This window comes from Podarcis gaigeae, assembly GCF_964106915.1.
Source record: "Podarcis gaigeae genome assembly, chromosome: 1".
Classification (NCBI taxonomy): domain Eukaryota; kingdom Metazoa; phylum Chordata; class Lepidosauria; order Squamata; family Lacertidae; genus Podarcis; species Podarcis gaigeae.
The window spans coordinates 127,609,306-127,631,775 of NC_139678.1; the positions used below are offsets into that span (position 1 = coordinate 127,609,306).

Here is a 22,470-nt window from a genome sequence, read left to right on the forward strand (position 1 = left end):
GAACCAAAGAATCATCCCAGTAAATAAGATCCTAGGGCCTAAATTCTAAACAATTTTTTGAATATGTATGCTTTAAAATGATATTTTAAAATAACTGCATGGAATCACCCCAACTTTATGGAGGAACCCCTCTTCCTTTAATATAGGGGAAAGTATCTTGGGCTGACTAAAGGTTAACGAAACCCTAGTTCAACATCAGTGGGAGTTTTACAGCTGAAATTAAATTAACAGGTCCAACTGGCTTGTGCAATGGTAAACTTAAACGTTTTGCAAAAAATATTGAACCCCAAAATGGAATTGTTCCATTTAGTGGTGGAACACATTGCCACTTGGTTTGTCTGGAAAACAAAGTTACAAGACTTAAACTAGTTTTATCTATTTATAAAATAGTTATGGATGCAATTGCTCTTATCCTTTCTGACTTGAGTTTGTGACACCTGAGGAAGTGGAAAAGATCCTTACAAGTGAAGGAGAAATCTCCATAGGTTTGAAGGAGCAGTGATGAGACCACTGGTTCAGAAACCCTCATTTGATTTCACATTTTAACAATTTTAGACAAAGGCTGCAGTTTGTGTACAACACTTGAGTGAATGCCCCTTCCTCTCTTCCCTTCTTGGACAGGGATGGCCCATTCTGTTTCATTGCCTGAGGTGAAACAGGAATGTGCCACTCCCTACTCACGCCCCAACCCTCCTCTTCCGCTGTCGCCAGAATGCCCCCCCCTTCACCTTGCTGCTTATCATCTCCAGCAGCTTTTGAAATCATCAAGCAGGCATCCACATTTTCACTCGCACTGTAGCATACAATTGAATAATTTGTGGGGATTTTAAGCATAAATGGTACATTTTGGCTAGCTGCTCCTAGTCAATACTTTATCAGCATACAACAGAAGTACGCAAGAGGAATGGTTAGCATCATTTTTAAAATAAGATTACATTCAAACTATGCAGAAGCTACCATACCATTGGTGTCAGAACGTCCCATATTAAACAGTCGGACATGTTTTTGGCTAGTTGAAGCCAATTCTGAATTACTTCTTCCTATGTGGTGGTGATATGATACGCACTGGGGAAGCTAGCATCTGTTACCAGCTTAGAGTTAGCAGAATTGTGTAGCAGTTGAGTTACTGTTCTGCTACTTTCCAGATGGCAGGCATGAAGCTTAGGTGCCAAACAAAAAGCCCTATCCCTGTTTGTGTACTCTGGCAGAAACATAGATAATGCCAACAAATATATATTGCGGTTACATGGTGATTTACCTATTTACACCTTTTTGGCCAAATTGCATTGTGAAAATTGAGGTGCGCATTAGATTTGATAGCACGTTTACCTTTGCTAATAAATAGATTTTTTGTTTCAAGGTTCTGAAAATTGAGGTGCTCATCAGATTCAATGGCACATTAGACTCTAGTAAATACGGTACTTAATTTTTTTATCATGATTTATAGATTGTAGGTTTTTAACTGGGGCAGAGATACTTCTCATCTTGAAACCTTGTTTTAACTGTATTTGTACTATTTTATGTGAATGCCTTGGGCAGCAGACGGATGCGGCACAAACCTTTAATTGCCATGATATTTGCTGTAAATACAGTAGCAAATATCAATGTATTTTTCTGCTAATGCTGATAATAACTTGTATTTGACATAATTGATGTATCTGCACATATATTTTCAGAATATATGAGCACAGCAACCTAGTAATCGTTTGGATTCGTTGTTTTCCAGCCATGAAGTTGTGGAAGGATATGTCCATTCTCTCATCTTACATAATTTATGTTTGGCCTAACTTCTGGGTTCAATACCATCTCACTTTCCTAACCTAAACTAATTGATGACAACTTGTTGGATATATAAATCATTGTGGAAATGAATCTCTAACTGTTAACAATGATAAGTCAAAGTTTATGGTATTTTCAAAAAGGAAGTCCAAATATTATTGGACTGCGGATGGGCAGAGGATAGGACAAGTCGATTCTTAGAAGTATCTCAGGATCTGGTTTCATGCCTGTTATCTGTAATGTACAGGGTAAATTAGCAAAGATCAAAGCAGAGTCTGCAGTAAAAACATTCTTCAATTTTCTACACAAAAAGAAGTAAATTTGTTCCAGCTGCTATACAAGTGCGCACTGTAAAAATTGTGACCCAGATTTTGTTTGGAGCCTCAATATTATTTCCAGAACTTGAATTTTCTCTTGAAAAATTGAACAGTATTAAGGTTCCATCAGGGGCAGGGGGTGGTATGAGATGTTTTTTCTCTCTCTTATTTGATGTCATTGTAATTAGTATGAGCCAAATCTGACGAAATAAAGAATGAAAATATACATGTGCAAAAGCTGGTTGCATTGGCTAATGGACCATGTACTCCACAGTTGTTGAGTCTTAGCTGATCTTGTTCTAATAATTGAATGGCATATTTTAAATTTTCTGACAGTGCCCAAGTGCAGAAGAGATATTTTATTGGCCCATTTTCAAGACTTTAGATAGCAGATTTCCTAGAGTTCCCATAAAGATAGATCCTGCCTGTATAACCACTCAGAGGTTGAAAGAGTGTCTAGTCATGTTTTACTGTTGTTTTTATCAGATAACATATAATTATGAGGTGATTTCCTGGTCAATTGTTCTGACTATATTCCATGATTACCAAGCAAGTGGCAAAAATATCTGAATGTTGTCATATCATGCCTCTTAGTTCTGCTATGATCGTTCGTTCTTAGCTTGTCATTTTTTAAAACAATTGGCTTCATTGAGGCTGTGTTTTTGTATTTTTAGATTTTGTCTTACTGGTTGGTTGATCATAATAAACATCTGATTGACTAAATATAAGACCAATAACGAGTATCCTATAACAAGAGAACTTGAGGCAGAGGGAACACTGAATAGTTTTGGAACCATTGACTATAGTATAATTAAGTCTAATAAAATTAAGACATTTCTGAAATACCTCTATTGTTCATCAGCCCAGCTGTTGTAACTGCTATCTTGAAGCAAGTGCATCTCTTGTTATGTAGGTCACATCATGTGAAGCTAGCAGCTGAGCAGTTGTGGGAAAAGAAGGGGGGCTGAGTAGCAACACAAGGGAAGAAATGACAATGAAAATACTACACAATTTGCTGAAGTGCAGACAGTATTTTAATGAAATATTCTGAAATAGCCTAGGGAGCTAGATGAGAAAAATACATTGGATGGATTCAGAAAAAAATAATATAGTGAGAATATATATTTAAATTTTACTCTCCTGTTCATGGGGATGAAATACCGGTATATATGCAAACCTTGTGCAGTTAACCATAGTATATGTGTTTATTGGGCTGATGCTAAAATATATACATGCATTTATCTGCAAATGGGAGCATTGGTCGTATGATGCTCAATTGCATTATGCAGTATAGTGTACTATACTACATGATGATGTATAATGCATTTTAAGCAAAACAGCTCGGTGTGTAATGCATTAAGCAAACTAGCTTCTAGGCTAATAAAATAATGGTAAACTTTGTCCCCTTGCCAGAGTTGTTGTGTGGGCATGCACACTATGTTTTGTGTATTTTTTTGTTTTTCAACATCTGCTCCCTGCGCATAATAAACGATTCATGAATTTCTGGGAAGTTTTAGAAGAAATTGGATGAAAAGAAAAAGTCACGTTGTGTGCCTGAGTGAGTTCTCTGAATAATAATGACTTTTAATTGTGTGTATGGATTGGAGTGTAGTTGATGGCTATGCTGTAGTTTTTATTCAGGAAACGGTAGCTCTGCTATTGTTGAAATTCTAGTGATTGCTTTCCCAGATAACTGATTCAGTATGTGTTTGTGATTTTTAAATTGTAAAATCCACTTTTCAAAAGTTTTACTAATGTTGAGGAAAGCAAAAAAGCAATATATTGGGGGGAAATGGAGTCTTCTGATAAATTATTACGTGTGGGTACTGCTACTCTGGGTTTGAGGCTTTTTTGGTTTTATTGTGCAACAGGGAATTAGAAGCACAATTCCTAGTATTAAACAATAAGTTAATGAAGTGTAATTTATCTCGAAAAATGTAAATGAGGTGACCAGCTAGAAGGCAGATAGTGACTGCCAATCAGTCAAACTGTAGTATATAATAGCACAGAGGGAAAGTTTGTCAGCCTATTCTGTCACAGTTTAATACACCTGTGCATTTTAAAAGTCTTCAAGGCCTAAACTTTAAATATTCATTGTTGGCAGCTGAGTGCTATGTGAGTCAGGAATATATATATATATATATACCTATACATAACAGCTTCATAAATAAAATGATTACCAGTTGCGTACAGTCCAAATGCATGATACGCAGAATGAAAATCTGTGTAACAGTAAACTTTATTTCCTCTCAGAGTCATCTTTTTTTCTTTTTCTTCTTCTTATTTTAGTTGATAAACCACGGCCACCTTCATCAAGCCCTTCCAGTATTGCTCGACGTACCCCTTCACTAGACCTCCTTGCTGCTCCATATCTTGCTGGACAATGGCCTCGTGATAATCACGGTCAAGCTGCACCATGCATGAGGGACAAAGCCACACAGGTAAGAGTTCGTATATACTAGGGAAAAACACTTGCCAGGCAGGGGTAAGAAATGTCAGCACCACTCCTGTCTGCTGTGGTGGGTTCACAGAAGTTCAGCAGGGGACATTTTCCACTGAATTCATATGCTTAAAGATTTGAAAGCATTCTTCTTTGTTCATAACAGTTGTTAAAATTTCATCAATGTTGGTCTAAAATGTTAAAATAGAAGTATTGAGACCTTTACTATGTACACCATGAATTTCCAGTGCCTGGTATATTAATCATGAGTTGATGAATTTTGTTGCTTTCCTCCTTGTATGCATAGATATTTCTCATGTAGTTTTTATGATGCATGTATGTGGTACGTATCATACAGTGTTTTGTAGTGCTTAGAGTGTCAGATTAGGATCTGGGAGGCCAGGGTTCAAATCCCCACTCAGCCAAGAAGCTCACTATGTGATCTTGGGCCAGTTACTCGCTCTCAGCCTAACCTACCTCACAGGGTTGTTGTGAGGATAAAACAGCCAGGAGAACTATATACATCACCTTGAGCTCTTGGGAGGAAAGGTGGCATATAAATGCAATAAATAAATATATATATATTTTTGAGAGTGCATAGAGAATTGATCATGAGTAAGCAATATCTTCTCTAACTATCCGTACCTTATTTGGTGTGTCATTTCATGTCTAGTATTTAACAAATTATATTGTGGCAGTTGTTGACATGGGTAACAAAGGCTCTTGACAGTTCAAGACATAATTAATATTGTCAGCAGGCTTTATTTTAGTTTAATATTTAAGAAAGGTGATAGATGGCCCCCAAATAATAGCCCAATGTGTGTTTTCTTTATGTTCCTGCAAAAATGTACATGCATCTTCTTTTAAATAATTTAGAACAATGGACCAAGGAGAGCCAGGTAGTGTCCCTAATCCAGACTGGATTTTGCAAGGGACATTGCAGAATTGATTAATGTTTTGTTCTGAATTATTTTATTCAAAAGTATTTCAGCAATCCAATAGAAAAGTTGGAAGTTGGACTTGTTGATCTCTCATCTGCATTGAATACGAGTCACAAGAGCCTAGGGAAATTTTTTTATTATCTTTTTAAAATAACAACAAAAACCCAGAGTATGTCCTCAGAAACAGCTACTGGGCCATTTCACAGGGGGAGCGCAAAAGGAGCAAATAACATTGCCTATATCTAAATTATATAAATAATCAACACCGTCCATTATTTATGTGATAATTTACAGTTCCTCTTACTACAAACTGTAAAAGGTATAAAAATAAGACATTAGAAAGCTCTAAGCTGCAAGAAATTCACAATAGCAAATGATAGCTTCCTCCTGCTCCCAGAGCCCTACAGTCGTTTGACAACTAGTTTCGGGATCTTTAGCCCAGATGGTGCTGAGTGCCATACAGCAACTGGTGTTTGGGAGACCCTTTTAACAGCTATTTTTAATTATTCTCAATGCTTCTTTCAACCTATTCTGATATGCCTCCTTTGGGAAAGACTGTAAGTTAATTCACGGGACAAGTGACTGCTGTTTCTTATACTACAGCTATACTGTAATAGTGATGTAAAATACAACACACACACACACACACACACACCGTATTTTTTGCTCTATAAGATTCACTTTTCCCCTCCTAAAAAGTAAGGGGAAATGTGTGTGCGTCTTATGGAGTGAATGCAGGCTGTGCAGCTATCCCAGAAGCCAGAACAACATGAGGGATCGCTGCTTTCATTGCGCAGCGATCCCTGTTGTTGTTCTGGCTTCTGAGATTCAGAATATATTTTTTTCTTGTTTTCCTCCTCCAAAAGCTAGGTGCGTCTTATGGTCTGGTGCGTCTTATAGAGAGAAAAATACGGTATATTGCAATCTGGCCTTGGGGATTCTCCTTCAGATTGAATATTTTGGCCCTGCTATTTAATCTTTGCATAAATAATATACAGTTACATTGCTTAGTTCTAAGGGCCACACATATATGCAAAAATTGTGTACAACAAGAATTGATGTTTTTCTTAGTGGAGGAAGCCCTGCAGGGAGGCTTCCCTGTGTTTCTACTACCTCCCCTCCACAATTGAAGGAAGGAGAGGGAAGGCAGAGAGAGACCAATGTGAAGGGAGGAGCAGAGATAGATATAGGCAGAAGGGAAAGCCTGGGGTGGTTTGTTTGTTTGGGAGGGGGTCTATAGAAACTCTACCTTTTTAATATCAATTAAGCTAAATTACTCATACAATAACCCATTTCTTTTTTGGCTTCAGATAAATGCACAGATAGTTTACATAGAGCTGAGTTCGTGTTTAGATAGTGATGCCATGTGAGTTCTTAGAACTTCAATTGTAAATTTCCAAAGGTGTTTCGGTTTTTCTCTCTTGGTTGCTGACGCCTTAAAATGGTGGTTGCCCTGAATTTATTTCCTTGTTGAATCATTGTTTGAAAGTTAGACTCACTGTTTCTTTCGTTCTTCTCTGTGCTGGTAGGTGTACAAATATCTTTAATTCTCAAAGGGTTGGCCTTGGGAGAGGTTTGGAGGAGTAGATTGCTTTGCTATTCCTACTTCTTTAGGCCTAGGACTCCTGCTGTGTGATGTTGGCACCAAAATGTACTGTTTTCTTCCCAAGCTGTCTATTGCTAAATTCCTTCGGAAAGCCTGAGATGGTTAAATGTGAGTAGGGTGCAACTCAGCTGTAGTTCAGGAGCACTCCCTGCCATCCACTCCCTCCCTTAACTGGCAATCAAAAAATTCCAGTACTGCTTTCTTTATGCAGATGAGATGGTTTTTATTTCATCATCGCTAGGTCCCTGGATGGTCACAACAGTGCCAGTCATTTAAGAACCTGGGTTCACTTACCAAGAGGAGCACGGAGGTTGCGAGGTGGCAGGGAAGTTTGGGCTGTGTGGCTGCTGCAGTGCATTCACATAGCCTAATCTCCCCACTACTTTGCCCTCCTGCTAAGTGACATTGACTCCACTGACAGGAAGCTCGTGTTGTGGCTCTGTCCCACCAGGCAAGCTGCTCCTGCAGTGTTGTAACGGTTGGATATTGAGTTGTTCAATTTCCCCTGAAGCATCAGCTCATAACATTTCTGACTGTAAAAACCATAATGCAATTTTTGCTGAATATGCAAAAATGGATGTTCAGTGTATTAATTCTGTGTCCTCAATTTGGTACATTAAAATTAAATCTGACCATAAAAGGTCTGCTTATCTGCGGGAATTAATTTTTTTGTTAGCTACACATGCATTTACTCAGCTTAGATTTCAGACTTTGCCCACCAGATATCTGACAGGCAAATTTTTTAATAGGCCAGTAAATGACTGCATTTGTATATGTGGATCAGACCAAATCAAAGGCATTATACACTGTATTCTGTATTGCCCTTTATATAGCTCTTTTAGGAATAGATTCTTCTATTCGTTTCAGAATGATTTAGGGAACTAAACTTTTAAGGTCTGGCATGTTGTATTTCTGAAAATTATTTTGATCCAATCTGTTTCTAGTCAGCCTCTGATTTTAATTTTTTAGAATCATTTTTTTTCCTTTGTCCTTGTCTTAGACTGAAAGTGCTTGGGCTGAAGAATACTTGGAAAAGAAGAAAGGCTCTCATAAGCGATCGGCATCTTGGGGCAGCACAGATCAACTTAAAGAGGTTGAGAAACATGTTTAGCTGTATTTAAGTCAATACACACAATAGCTGCAAGTGATTGTACAGTACATTCCTTACACAACATGAGAGATATGTGATCTCTTAACATTGTGGTTGGGGAACCTCAGGTTCCTGAAGGCCAGATGCTGCTCTTTGAGCCTCTCTATGTGACCCTTCCCTGCCAACCAAAAGCACCCCCGGGTGCAAGTAGATAAATAGGGACCACTTACTAGCGGGAAGGTAAACGGCGTTTCCGTGTGCAGCTCTGGCTCGCCAGAGTAGCTTCGTCACGCTGGCCACATGACCCGGAAGTGTCTGCGGACAGCACTGGCTCCCGGCCTCTAGAGTGAGATGAGCGCACAACCCTAGAGTCTGTCAAGACTGGCCCGTACGGGCAGGGGTACCTTTACCTTTATGTGACCCTTAGAACTTTCTCCAGATCATACCCCTCTGCCTTCTTTTGCCTCTTGCCAGCACTGGCCTGTAGTCCCTGGAAGGTTGCCCTCAAGAAAATGCAGCCTGCAGGCTGACAGAGATTCTCTATTCCTATTCTGTACAGTGATACCTCAGGTTACAGACTCCGCTAACCCAGAAGCAGTACCTCGGGTTAAGAACTTTACTTCAGAATGAATACAGAAACTGCATGGCAGCAGCAGGAGGCCCCATTAGCTAAAGTGGTACTTCAGGTTAAGAACAGTTTCAGGTTAAGAATGGACCTCCGGAGTGAATTAAGTTCTTAACCCAAGGTACCACTGTGCTAGCAAGGGGAGCAATAAAACATGGGGTGCTCTTCTAAATGTAAACAAAGCCACCCATCTGAACTGCTCAGAAGGTCAAGTTCTAGCACATGGAATTGGTGTAGAAACATGTAATAGAGAAGAAGACATCATAGTTAGAGACAGGCATGGTAAGAAGATGGCTAAGTGTCAGTTTCATCAGATGGATAACCATGGAGAACATACAGCCAAATTATTCTTTTATGTCAACTTTTACTTCTCTCTTTTTTAAAAGAAACTGCTGGTGTTTGAAATACGATATGAATATTTGAGTGCCTGCCCACACAGGGAGAAATACCCCATGGGTCTACTTCCTGCCAACCAACAAATCTGTGCAACCAAGTGGTACAGATGCAACTCAGTTATAGGCAGAGGGAATTTGTCTCAGCCCTTCCCTTGCCCCGGCCACTACAGCTTGTCTTGGCATAGCTCTTTCTCATGCCTCTTGCTCATAGTTGAGGTCAGGTGGTGGCAGTGCGAGCCTGCCATGATATCAGTGAAAACAAAGGCTGAATGGCAGGTGTCCAACAAGCCTTCTCCCCCATGTGGAATGGAAACGCCAATGTTTCCATCAACGTGAATTCAGTTTTCACTGTGTGATGGAATTCCCACTTGGTGAGGCGCACATCTTTCCATCCTGCTTTTTTAATGAGCTGCACAGGCAGATCAGAGACAACTTCATTCTGCTTCCACTCCAAGCCAAATAGGAGGCAAGAAAAGAGCCTGTAAATGATCGTGTTGGTACATAGGCATCCCTATTCTTGCTGTGGTCAACATGTCTCTGAGGGAAGGGAGAATGCACATCTTAATGTTAGTAGTATTGTGCACTGTTCCTAAGTGGTTACTGTGGTAGTAACAGTACTTACTATACATTTTGACATAATTGTTCAGACTTTTCATTATCAATTTTACAGGGAAACTTAAAATGTTTGTCCTTTCAGATAGCGAAGCTACGCCAGCAGCTGCAAAGAAGTAAACACAGCAGCAGGCATCATCGGGACAAAGAAAGACAATCTCCATTCCATGGTAATCATGCAGCCATTAACCAATGCCAGGTACGATCACGATTGTTAATGTAAAAATTGGAAAGCGTTCGTCCCGGGATGTTTGTTGTATTTTAGGTGCTGTGTCACACACAGAAACTCCCACCAAAAGTCTGGAAGCTGTCAGCACTCGAGGCACAAAAATAATAATGACAAAATAAGTGACATGCAGCTTTATTGCCAAGCAAATATTTGCTTTAGATTTGACTGCCTTGCAGAACTTGAAGATCAGCATGTATACAATATCAGAGGTAATGGGTGGAAGAAAAAGACTAGGTTTGGGGGAGTGGTTGCTATGCAAATTATGAGCCCTAACACCCAAATCTGTTTTTGGTTCTGAGCCTCCAGCAGGCACAGTGTGGATAGAGTTACACACTCGAATAAAAGAAACATAAGTTGAAATTCTCAAGCCAAACACTGCCCCAGGCACATTGCAGGTGGTATGTACAAATGATGCACGATTTCCGCCGCCTGGGTCTTTTTGGACCTGGAAGAGGGAAGATTGGGGGCAGAATACTTGTCACCTGTACATGTTAAAATCTAAGGTATGCTCATAGTCAAAAAAACAAATGCACTCGCTGCAGTTTATTATAACATATTTGTATTCGTCATCAATAGAAGATTCAAATCACTCTCTCTATTCTGAGAGAGGAAGGAATGAAGTGAATTTTTTGAGGTGATGGGATAGAGGGATATCATTCATGGCTTGGGCTCTCATGGTCCGTTTCAACACCTTACCAAAAAGATGAGGCATAAGTCAATTGGAAGGGAGTTCCGTAATTGTGGAGTCACCCCTGTGAAGTCTTTTTCCAATGTACATACCAGCCTAACCAATTTTAGTAGAAAGCACACTCGGAGGACATATGAAGCAGATTCTGATGTATGGGGAAGATTCTATGTATGAAGGCCATTTCTCTGATAACCTCGTACCAAGCCATTTCAGGGCTTAACTTTGTCGTATTAATAGAATGTGAGCGGAGAGCTAAAGTTTCATTTGTTGTCCTATATTAAACTACAGAAATGTAGCATTTTTCAATTACTATTTTTGGGGTTTGTCTAGCCACCTGTCCCAAAGAGTGTGCTAGTTCCTGTGATACCAATTGCCAAGTCAACAGGATCGCGCTTCCGTAACAGCATAGAGGGGCTGAACCAGGAGATCGAAATAATTATAAAGGAGACAGGAGAGAAAGAGGAACAACTTATTGTGAGTATACTGTTGCAATCAAATAGGTTTTAATTGCGGTCTTATGCTAGTATGTGAAATGGACTGAGTTAATCTTTAGAATATGAAAAATATGAAATTCTTTTTAGACATAATGTTCCTGGTTCCATGGTTTAGAAAATCAGAAATCAATATCAGGCTCATGCCTTCGTCCATTGCTCCTCCCCCCTCTTTTTCACACCAGCTTTTTTGCACTCATTTTGGCTGAATTAATTCACAGGTTCCTCATGTCTGAAACAGGACACCGTGGTTTAATGTCAGTTTATTAACTATAATCTTCAATCAGGATCAGATCATGGTTTCAGAACCTGGGGTTATATTCAGTGTAGTGCTATGTAAACTCCCATTTCCACATTGGGACTCTGCCTCTCCCCCCCCCCCCCACTCTCCCAGATTTGTTTGGTGGGTTCCTCCAACCCTCCAGAGCAGATTTGGGGGCCAGCAATTGGGAAGGGGTGGAGCATAAATATTTCTACTTTCACAAAGTTTAGTTGAATACCAACCTTGGTTAATAAATTGGCATTAAACCACCATTTCGGATGTAATGGGGCACTCTGGAGACTGCAATTTAGGCACCAAAGATGGCATGCAGGGGAAAGGCGAGGAGGAAGTATGCCAGTTGGACACTTGTTCTTGGCTTAATAGACTCTGGTTGAAGGGTGGGGAACCTGATTTCCTGAGGACTGAATATGCCGCTTTAGGCCTCTCTGTCTCTGGCCCTTGGAGCTCTCTCCAGACACCCCGTCACTGGCCCTGCTTCACAGCCTGAGATTCTTTGCCTGGCTGGAATGTGTCCTTGAACTTTGATGATGACTTTTGCTTGCGTAGATGCAGGATTGAAAGAGGGGTGATTGTCAAAGGCAGCCTACTTTGTGTGAGGGGGAGGCTATTGCTTTGTTTTGCTTTTATTTTAACTATTTATTTTGTGCTTTTATCATATACTTTTATATATAGGATATCTTCAGATGAGAGGCAGTATATAAATACTTTACAGAGGTGAAATTTGCATTTGTTGCCTGCCCGCTTTTGCCTCTGTTCCTCAGAAGGGAACGCTGACCTCAGGCTGAGACACGTTCCCCCCTCTTGCTTTAGATTATTAAGCCAGGAGTGTTACTTCCAGGCCTTCCCACTGTTTCTGAATATCCAAGTAATTGTGCATTCAACACTTCCAAGATGAAACACACATGTGGGAGAGTTTCTGGAGTCAATGAATGTCATTGGGAAAGGAAAAGGAAACCAGACATGAAGAAGGGGGTCATTCATGAAATACCCTGCTTCAGTCAATTTGGTTGCTTTTTGTACAAGATCATCCCTTTAAATCCTCTTAAGTAGATATATATTTTCCCCTTGCTCAGAATCCTTTACTAGACCTCAAATCTCCTTAAATTTGACTTCCATCTCTCTCTCTCTCTCTCTCTCTCTCTCTCTCTCTCTCTCTCTCTCTCTTTCTGTTGGAGTCTGAAGAATAACTAATCTTCTACTAAAGAGCTTTATTGATACAAAAGACTAAAGTAGTCTATTAACATGTAAAGTAATTTCTTATCCAGACAAGATTAGTGGTCTGCTGCATGGCAAGAAGTTTATACACACGTTTTTTTCTTCACAGCCGCAAGATATTCCAGATGGGCACCGAGCCCCCCCACCTTTGGTGCAGCGCAGTAGCAGTACCCGCAGCATTGACACGCAGACTCCTGGTGGGGCAGAGAAGGGCAGCAACAACAGCAGCAGATCCCAGTCTGTGTCCCCAAGCTCATTCCTGGCCATTTCCAATGAGGGCAGTGAGGAGAGCCCATGCTCTGCTGATGACCTACTTGCAGACCCCAGAGATAAAGGTACCCGCTGAGAAGTGCTCATAAAAGCATATTACAAATTCCAGGCCTAGGCATCTGCTGAAGTGTGATGGGAAAACAGGAACTTGACATCTTTCCACAGGGCCTGCGAGACAGAGCTGTTCCACCAGGCCTTTAGTCAGGGCACAGCCTGACTCCCTCCTTTGGCAATCTTCACAGAACTTTAGCCTAATGGTTGCCATCAATTTGATTTGAATTAATTTTATAATGAAATAATTTTAGAATGCTGTACTCTTTTATTGTTGTTAGCCGCCCTGAGCCCGGCTTCGGCTGGGGAGGGCGGGATATAAATAAAATTTATTATTATTATTATTATTATTATTATTATTAACTGAGCAGAAAGAGGAAATAGTCTCTTCTGCATTGTGGACTCTTTTGAGGGAATATTTACTGATATTTCTCATGGCACTGTTGGGGGATATTGATGGGTACACTGGTTTGTCCGGGGGCCACGTTGGAGGCCCTGGTTTTAAGAAATACCAGTAAGAGTGTGGAAGGAACAAGGTCAAGTGTACTGGTATGTTTTAAGGAACTAAACCTCTGTTCATTACAGAGAATGGAAACAATTCTCCTCTGCCCAAATACGCCACCTCGCCCAAACCCAACAACAGCTATATGTTCAAGCGTGAACCTCCAGAGGGCTGTGAGAAGGTGAAAGTCTTTGAGGAAAGCTTGTAAGTAGTACCGTACTTCATAGTTACAAAGTCTTAACATTTTAGAAATATCTAAACTTTTGTTTTGCAATGCAGCTTTAGTGGCTAATCTCTGTATAGACTCTTCCTAAGGTTATTCCTTCAGCTCCATCGTTTTGTCAGTTCATAATTCAATAATCATTTAAAACTGTTTGCAGTTGTCGTTGTCCCCTTTCCACTTTTTAGGGAATGCTTAGGTAACAGAGATCAGACCCAAAGCTGCTTCATCAATGAGAACTGTGATATATTGCTAACCTACCATGGCAACTGGCAGAAGGCAAATACTATTCTTTGGTCAGTGATTAGGGACTAAAAACGTAGCATGCCACACAAATTGAGCTTTTTACTAGTGATCAGACTTGGTGATAAAGGGGTTTATGCTGTCTAGCAGCAAGGGATGTAATAGATCTGGAGAATGACCACATAGCTTTTGCACTGCACACAAAGCCCAAAAAGAGAAACACCTAAAGTGTGGAATATCTAGTTTTCTTAAAACATGAAAAACACTTTCTTTGCCTGCAGTTTTGCTTTAAGGAAAACTTATAAGGTAAAGGGACCCCTGATCATTAGGTTCAGTCGCGGACGACTCTGGGGTTGTGACGATCATCTCGCTTTATTGGCCGAGGGAGCCAGCGTACAGCTTCCGGGTCATGTGGCCAGCATGACTAAGCCGCTTCTGGCAAACCAGAGCAGCACACGGAAACGCTGTTTACCTTCCCGCCGGAGCGGTACCTATTTATCTACTTGCACTTTGACGTCCTTTCGAACTGCTAGGTTGGCAGAAGCAGGGACCGAGCAATGGGAGCTCACCCCTTCACAGGGATTCGAACCGCCGACCTTCTGATTGGCAAGCCCTTGGCTCTGTGGTTTAACCCACAGCGCCACCGGCGTCGCATAAGGAAAACTTACCACAGGTTAATTTTCAAATTACCCAGCCTTGAACTTTGGAGACACTCAGAGCTCCTTCAGAGCTTAGCACAACTGTGGGACCTGGCCCCATCCCTTCTGAGTTACAAATTGGATAGAGAGGTGAAGGCTTGGTCCCTGCCATGCTAGCTTTTGGGGAACTTAGAACACCCTCAGTCTAAGGCAGGGCTGACTTCTCTCAAGCTCTGAGCTGGAGTGTGTCATTGTTGCACCAACTTGGAGATGCTCTGAAAGCAGTGAAACTATGAGACCCAACTTCATATCAGGGAGAACACCATCTTCTTCTGAGCCTGTAGAAGAGCAGAATCTCATGAGCTTGTTTTGATTTGGAAACACTTGGAAAACCGTGAAGTGTCACTCTACTTTCTGAGTGTCAGGAAGTGCAAGACAAGGGAGACTCCTCAATTCTTTTAAGCTTTGGGAAAGGCGGTGGCTTTTGCCAGCTTTGGGTTCAGTTGTGGACTGCCTTATGTAGGATTAAGATGACAATGACCATTGCGATTCAGTAAATCATGGCTACTTTCAGACAAGCCTCCACATTGGACAGATCCTAGTCCTTGAGCTGTTTCCAGTAGTGACCCAGACCTCTCTCAAAATCATCTTTTCCTCTTGCTCCTGCTGCGCTTGCAAAGGTACTTCTACTCCTTCTGACACAGTGCCACAGCTAAATAGGGTTGTTTTTCCACTTCTAGCAGTGGTGCGATGCCAGAGGGAAAAGATGTGCCTATGTAAGTATATTGAGGGGGGTCCTTTTCACTGCAGTGTTGGACTGGGATGAGTTCTGTAATGGGGAGGAAACAACCCCCACTCTTCTGCTGATCAAGAGAAAAGTGTGTTTGGGGGGGTGCCCCCTGTACAATGTGGTGGGTATGTCTTGGCCCTGGGCATGTTCTATGCTGGCATGCAGCCCTCAGAAGATCTGCCAACCCTCAGTACAATCCTCTGGTCAAAACTGCTAATCATCCCTGCACCAAACTGCAGCTTGGTAAATGTGAACCTATGTTAAAGTGATAGATACCACATCACATTACAGAGGAGTGGAAGGAGGCTAGCAAAAGGGAACTTTTTCATCCAAGCAACCTCACCACTGCAGCCATCTGTTCTCCCTGTTCGTCAGAGTTGAAGGACCCTCCACCCCACTGTGTTCTATCCCATGCCATTCAATAGTCACCCAACTAACAGGAACAGGTTTTTGTTTTTTGCAGGGGCGGGGGGGGGGGGGAGTCACCAGACTTCAGTGTGGAGGAAACAATAGGAAAGTCCCTTTCCAATAGCTTGTTTCTACTTGCATTTCTTGGAACCCAACCCGATAGTCTTGAAAAAAGGATTTCTAAAGTTGTTGAATTGTGTATCAAGCCATTTGTAATGCTTCATCAGGCAGTTGAGACCGATACGAAAGAGGTTTCCCGATACACATGGGATAACTGTTTGTGATTTCCATGCTTTTACATTGATCCAGTAATGGAGAACCTGTTGACATATTTGTTGATCTCTGGGATCAGCACAACAAACACTGTAAGTCATTTTAAAAAATGATTAGAAAAAAGAAAGGATATTTTTTTACCATTATGAACTTTAAAATGCCTACTTCCTTTCACACATGTGTGCTAACATCCACATGTTTAATTTTCATTGCATCTGAGACTTGCAGTTAACATATTCAGAATGCTGGCAATATTTAGCTTTCTGTACTAAACCTTGTTGAATTGTTATTCTTTCTTTTGTAGGCCAAAGCCCTTGCATGAAATTCCGGCCTTTTACTGTCCTGACAAAAATAAAGTAAACTTCATTCCTAAAAGTGGCTCTGCTTTCTGCCTGGTCAGTATCCTGAAGCCACTTCTTCCCACACAAGATCTTACACTCAAGGGTGCTACTCATAATCTGACCGTCACGCCTGGTATGACACCTGCATTGCTGCAGCCTATTGCCATGGCCTCCATCTCTGCAAGTGCGGTCCAAGAGCGGCTCCCTGGCGGAACAAACAAAATTATACCGCAGATGTCGGTGCTGCAGCAGTCGAGACATGGCGAAGAAACGGAAGGATAAACTTGGTTTTGTTAACTTTTAAGAGAACTTTATTGAAGCTAGTTGTGATTATGCCTTCCAAATCACATCTGTTTGCATCATGATTGCTGGCAATTCCATAAACAGGTCATACGTACTAGTATCTTGATCTCCATGACCGTGACTGTTAGGCTGGCGTGAGATCTAGGAAAAGGAGTGGCAGAGAAACTGCTGTACTTGACGTGGGAAGGCTCAAATTAAATCTCTGGCCTGCACTTTTTTTTAAAAGCTTTGGTACAATAAAGGGAGACAGGTCATAATGCTTTACAATTTGGGAAGACCAATTTTTCTGATGCATTACCCATCTTCAATTTTGAAGAAGGAAACATTCAAGACATACCAGCTGTTCCTTGCAAAAGATCTGCAAGGGCGAAACAAGCAAATGGCACTGTAAGAAGTATTAGTTCATACGAATCTTGAGCTTTTTGATGCATAGCAAGATGATCCCACTTTTCTTGCTACACCATTTCCACTCTTGGGACCAAAGGACTGAATCTTCTCAGCATTCTACGATGTGACCAGCATTCTGTGATGTGACCACATCCTCCTCCCACAATAAGCTTAATCTCCTTCAGACCAAGAAGAGAAGCAATATTGGTACATTACATGCATTGGGGTGAGAGGTCAAGCACTCACATAAAGGTACCTGTCTGGAAATAGTGTTTTAGAGCACTTCTGCCAATAGTGTAATGACTTGTTCCTAGTGTTGTGTTTCAGAACAATATTCCCTTCTCCCTCTCCCCCCAAAATGCCAACTAACCGTCACATCAGTGCCTCCTGGGACATCTTGGTTTGTTGTGTCGCTTTCAGAATCTAGAATTGCCTTTTGGCCTATACCCCAATCCTATCATGTCTTGCCACTACTATATAAACTGTGTAGTCATATGATCTTGAAATGGCCATGCATGGTTCTTCCTGCTTGTCAAAGTACTGTCTTGTGGGTCTCTTGAGGGTAAAGTTTGTCAGGCATGATGTTTGTTAAAGCAATTTATTTCAGTGGATATAGTCTCCTTTTTGACTAGCAATATTGTTAGGGTGTTAACCTAAGGATCGTTTGATTCTTTAATATTGGTCTGCAGTTGTGGCCCATTTCATTTCTTTTGTGATCTTTCTAAAAAATACTTGTCATGGTGTAACAATCAAAAATGGGATGGAGTTTCCGTTACTAAATCTGTTTATGAAGGGCAATGAACTAATCTGGTAACGAAAGGAGATTTTACCGAGACTCGTTTAAACAACTCGAGCTAGAGCAGCTGCTTAAAGGCCACACTTTCAGATTCCAAAACGCCTCCAAAACATCAAATTATCCTGGAAGGTAGACTAGTACTTTCAAAGGAGCTATTAGTACAGAATGATTCAAAATTAATTGGTGCCAAGCTATAGGAAAGTTATTATTTTTAAGGGAGGCTTTCCCGGTATCTTTAGACTAACGAAAATATTGTAGCATTAGTGCGACCGTTCAGTTAGTGTGACTGAAAGGCATAGCAATACTGTTACTGCTGTACATCTTACTATGTCTATTCATCCCCAGTAACCACTTGTTTGGAGTGAGTCACACCAACGTCCGTTTGTTCTTGCATTCATTTTTGCTTGCTTAGTAATACCAGATATACCAGCTCCTACATTGCTTGGCCTTTTGGTTTCACTCTATGGCTTTTTTTGTTTCAAAAACAAAAACACCTCTCCATACTCAGGGTATACATACCTACCCAGTTTGGTGTATACATACCTACCCAGCAAAGTAGGTTGTGGGCTACAATATACTTGTTAGTCTTTAAGGTGCTATAAGACTTTGTTGTTTTTGCTGCAACAGACTAACAAAGCTATGCTTCTGGAACTATTTTTAAAGTGTTACTTCATCATTTTTGTACCTTGGTCCTGTATCGCACTTGCATATCTTTGTTTCTGCTGTGTTCTGCTTACATATTTTGTATTAGCACAGCAAGATGGTCCCCCCTCTCTCCCCCTCCCCCAATTCCTTGACCCTAACTTGCCTGACATATCAAGTCTTCGGACTACTTATTTTGCAGCAAAAACATTACCATTAAGGCAGCTGAGTTTGAGTGTTAAAATCAGGTTTTTCACTCCTTTTTGAAACAGGTAAGGATGAAATGGGAAAACAACGTAGTATTTTAAAACTAGGTCAATTGTCAGGCAATGTGTTTCATCAGCGTAACTTCTTTGAACACACAGCCTTATTTGAAATTGAATGTTGAGGCTTTGTGAAACATGGGAAGGTAGGCTCCCTCTGTGTTAGAGGAATCTTTGCATTTAGTTTAAACCCAGTTCCAGTTTTAAGTTAAACAGCAGCTTAGAAGAGACTTCATGAAGCTCCTCACTCAGTTTTCCCATTGAGTACCTAAGGGCCAAATTACAACTTGAAACAGTATATAAAACATAAGCCTTTGAAATTCATCAAAACTGAAGTTTCCCATGTCTTCAGAGCAAAAAGTGAGAAACACACTTCAGGCTGGCCTGCAGGTGAATATGAGAAAGCTGACATTTCAGCTTCCATTAAGAAAACAGTGTTTAGTCCTTGTAATAATTTGAAATTATTGAAAATTCTGAGGAAATGCAAACCCTAAGCAGCTCTTTTTTTTGGCTAGTAAATGTCCACTTAAATGCAATGAGATGTTCGACTGATCTGTTGCTTACTATTTTTTAACATTCCACTTACAAGTTCTCTCCAAGCCTTGATTTTGCATTCCACTGCCTACTTCTGGGTTGCTTTTACCCCTCTGTGACATTAGAGCAATTCAGCCCATGACTTTAAGAGAGGCAGAATAGCCAGAGAGGACAGTGTTCATGGAAAAAAAATCAAAAGCAAAGAAGTTAGGACAAGGAAAAGGTCTAACAGAATAAAGAAAATCCAGCTTTAGCTTGTTAGAAATAATGAGATCAAATTCATTATCGCCAGTTGTCAGGATTGCCAAGTCTCTATTAAACTGTAATAGCTATGCCATTTCCCCCCACATACGTGGTGGGTGGGTGTAATAAATATACATACACCGTACATACATGTACATTCATGCCATTTGTTAGCATTCTGTTTGCTTCATGTTGTTCTTACACAAGAAAAGGACCCCAGGAAACTTGGAAAACGGGGAATGATCAGCAGTGCATCAAAGATTCACTGCCTCTTTCTCATTCTCACCTGCAGCGTGGGGGCTGGCTTGGAGGGGATTCACCCTCCATTTCCCACTCCCCCAAACCAGCTTGTTATGTGTGCTGAAACAAATCTCCCCATTCCTTCAAAGCTGCTTAGAGGAGACGAGCGGGGAATGATGCACTCCAAAGTTTTGTTGCCTTCCTCTCTCTTCCAAGTGAAGCTAGGGGAATAAGGGAGATAGTTGTTTTCAGCATTTCCCTTGCCTCCCAACCAGGAGTTGACTTGGGGAAGATCAACAGAGGCTACTTCCTTCCCTGTTAGAATTCCAGCTCCTGGTTGGAGATGAGAGAAGTCCAGAAATGTAGAAGCAAAACAGAAATGTCTGCAACCCTGGTGAGAGCAAGAGAGTTACTGCCACTAGCTCCCCACAACACTCCTAAAACTGTCGGAGGGAGAAGAATCTGAGGTCTCGCTACTCATATTGTGTCGTCTTGCTGTGTCCTGTTTCTATGGCTTTTCTTTCCGTTGTGGGGAGAGGCTGCAACAAGAGGCGGTTGGGGGGGCGGTATGATGGGAAATATGGGGGAAAGCTAACCTAATGTGACATTTCCTTGTACCTATGAAAATAGGCATTCTGGTTTTGTTTATTTTGCTTAATTCAATCTGAGATGTTGCTGCTGCTTGTTGTAAGTTCTCCATCTGAAAAAAAGGAACACCAGTAAAATTGTCTTTAAATGGCTATGTTTGTATTCAGGTGTAAACTGTTAGTGACATGAAACGGATCCTTTGGGGGAAGAAAATGTATGTGTGGTTTTAGCTAGTTGTTGGTGTGGCTAAATAACACTGTATTGGGCAAGTTTCAAGGTATTGTTGACCATAATATGCATTTATCACTAAAAACAAAGTTGTTAACCATAATATGCATTTATCACTAAAAACAAAGTTGCAATGAATTAAGATTGGAAGATTGGAGCATCTAAAGGCCTCATCAGTCATGAAAGTCATATTTCCTTAAACTGATATACAATTATATCTCCAGTACTAGGTAATGGAAAGGCAGCTTACTTGTGTTGGTAACGAAGCATGGATGTTTTCTTTGACTTCTGATTTCATCTTGTTTGGCTATCAGTGTCCTATTTAGATCTGCAAATGGAAATGAAATGTTCCCCAACATGTATCTTTCCTACCATTCTAATTCTGTCTGGATATTGTGTAACGTGACTTTATCACAGCGGTTCACTGCCAGTGGCATGTGATATATTTCTCTTCCGGGTTCACCCCTTGCTAGAGACTGGCTGTCCTGTTTTATGCCAGTCCTGGGGATAAAGACGTTACGGAGAAAGCCACGCCTAATTTGGTAGACTGTATGGCTATATGCTATATTTGCAAAGCCAATGATGTTTGTTTATGTAAGACTTTATAAGAATCTTTTCCCTCTCAGTGCACACCAGTGTGTTTGGGCATTTCCTGTTTTTCTATTTTTTATTTTAATTATGTAAGATCTACGTCTGCAAAAAATTCTATTGGATTTTTTTACAAAAACGTTTTGCTCACCTTTATGGGACTCGCACACTTTCAATAAATATTTCAAGTGAAGACTTGTGTGTTTGATTCCCGCCCCCCCCCCCATCCCCTGAAAGTTTCATAATGAAACATGAGCACTAACATGTGAAGCCAGACTTGCAAATGATGATCAACAGAGACATTTATTTTGGAAGTTCTTACCACACCCACTGGAAATCTTCATTCCATTTATCTGAAATTGCCAAAGGTTGTTTTACAGCAAATATCTCCAGCTAATTGACACTGCCTCTATAACTAATAAAGATTACTTAATTTGAAGAAGGGCTTGCCTTTGCACACCCCCCCCCCCCTCTGTTTGTTTTCTAGAGCCAGGGTTTTCAGTGGATAATAGTGTCCCAAGAGTTCTTGAGTCAAATCCTAGCTCTCACAGAAACTAGATTACCGTATTTTTCACCCCATAGGGTGCACCTAGTTGGGGGGGGGGGGAATAAAGAAAAAAAATGTTATTTCTCCCCCCCCCCCAGGCACGGGACTGTGGCGGGGGAAGCCCAAGCTTCCCCAGCCCCCAGAACAGGCTGCTATCCGCAGGGATGCAGGCAGCTCTCCGCAAGCCGTGGGAGCCTAGTGCAAAGTTGCGCCGGGCTCCCACGGATTGTGCAGAGCTGCGCAAAGCCTGGGGCGCACTGAGGGATGCAGGCAGCTCTCCGCAAGCCGTGGGAGCTTGGCGGGAGCTCCCACGGGCTCCCAAGGCTTGCGGATAGCTTCCTGAAGCCTGGAGAGCGAGAGGGGTCGGTCCGCACCGACCCCTCTTGCTCTCCAGGCTTCAGTGAAAGCCCGTATTTGCCCCATAGGATGCACACACATTTCCCCTTCATTTTTGGAGGGGGAAAAGTGTGTCCTATAGGGTGAAAAATACGGTACTTTGTGCCATTTTCCCCCCCTTTCCTACAAAATAGACCAAGCTGCTTTATAGAGTTGTGGGGATTGCAGTACTTATGGTGCATAAATGCTAAGACTATATTAATGTGACTGTGTCCAATAAAGGGCATATTCTGAAGGTGATACGTCATTTGAGTTGCATATTAACTAT

General features: G+C 41.2%; 1 protein-coding gene across 1 annotated transcript in view; it reads left to right on the forward strand.

Moving 5' to 3' along the window:
- FAM117B (family with sequence similarity 117 member B) overlaps nucleotides 1-21,452 on the forward strand; it is a 28,846-nt gene extending 7,394 nt beyond the window's left edge. Inside the window, exons 2-8 of the mRNA XM_083708901.1 lie at nucleotides 4,386-4,537; nucleotides 8,084-8,176; nucleotides 9,891-10,004; nucleotides 11,053-11,196; nucleotides 12,821-13,046; nucleotides 13,618-13,738; nucleotides 16,411-21,452. Of these exons, the coding sequence (XP_083565027.1) occupies nucleotides 4,386-4,537; nucleotides 8,084-8,176; nucleotides 9,891-10,004; nucleotides 11,053-11,196; nucleotides 12,821-13,046; nucleotides 13,618-13,738; nucleotides 16,411-16,729 (1,169 nt within the window). The 3' untranslated portion in view covers nucleotides 16,730-21,452. The remainder of the gene's footprint in view (nucleotides 1-4,385; nucleotides 4,538-8,083; nucleotides 8,177-9,890; nucleotides 10,005-11,052; nucleotides 11,197-12,820; nucleotides 13,047-13,617; nucleotides 13,739-16,410) is intronic.
- Nucleotides 21,453-22,470: the final 1,018 nt, after the last annotated feature.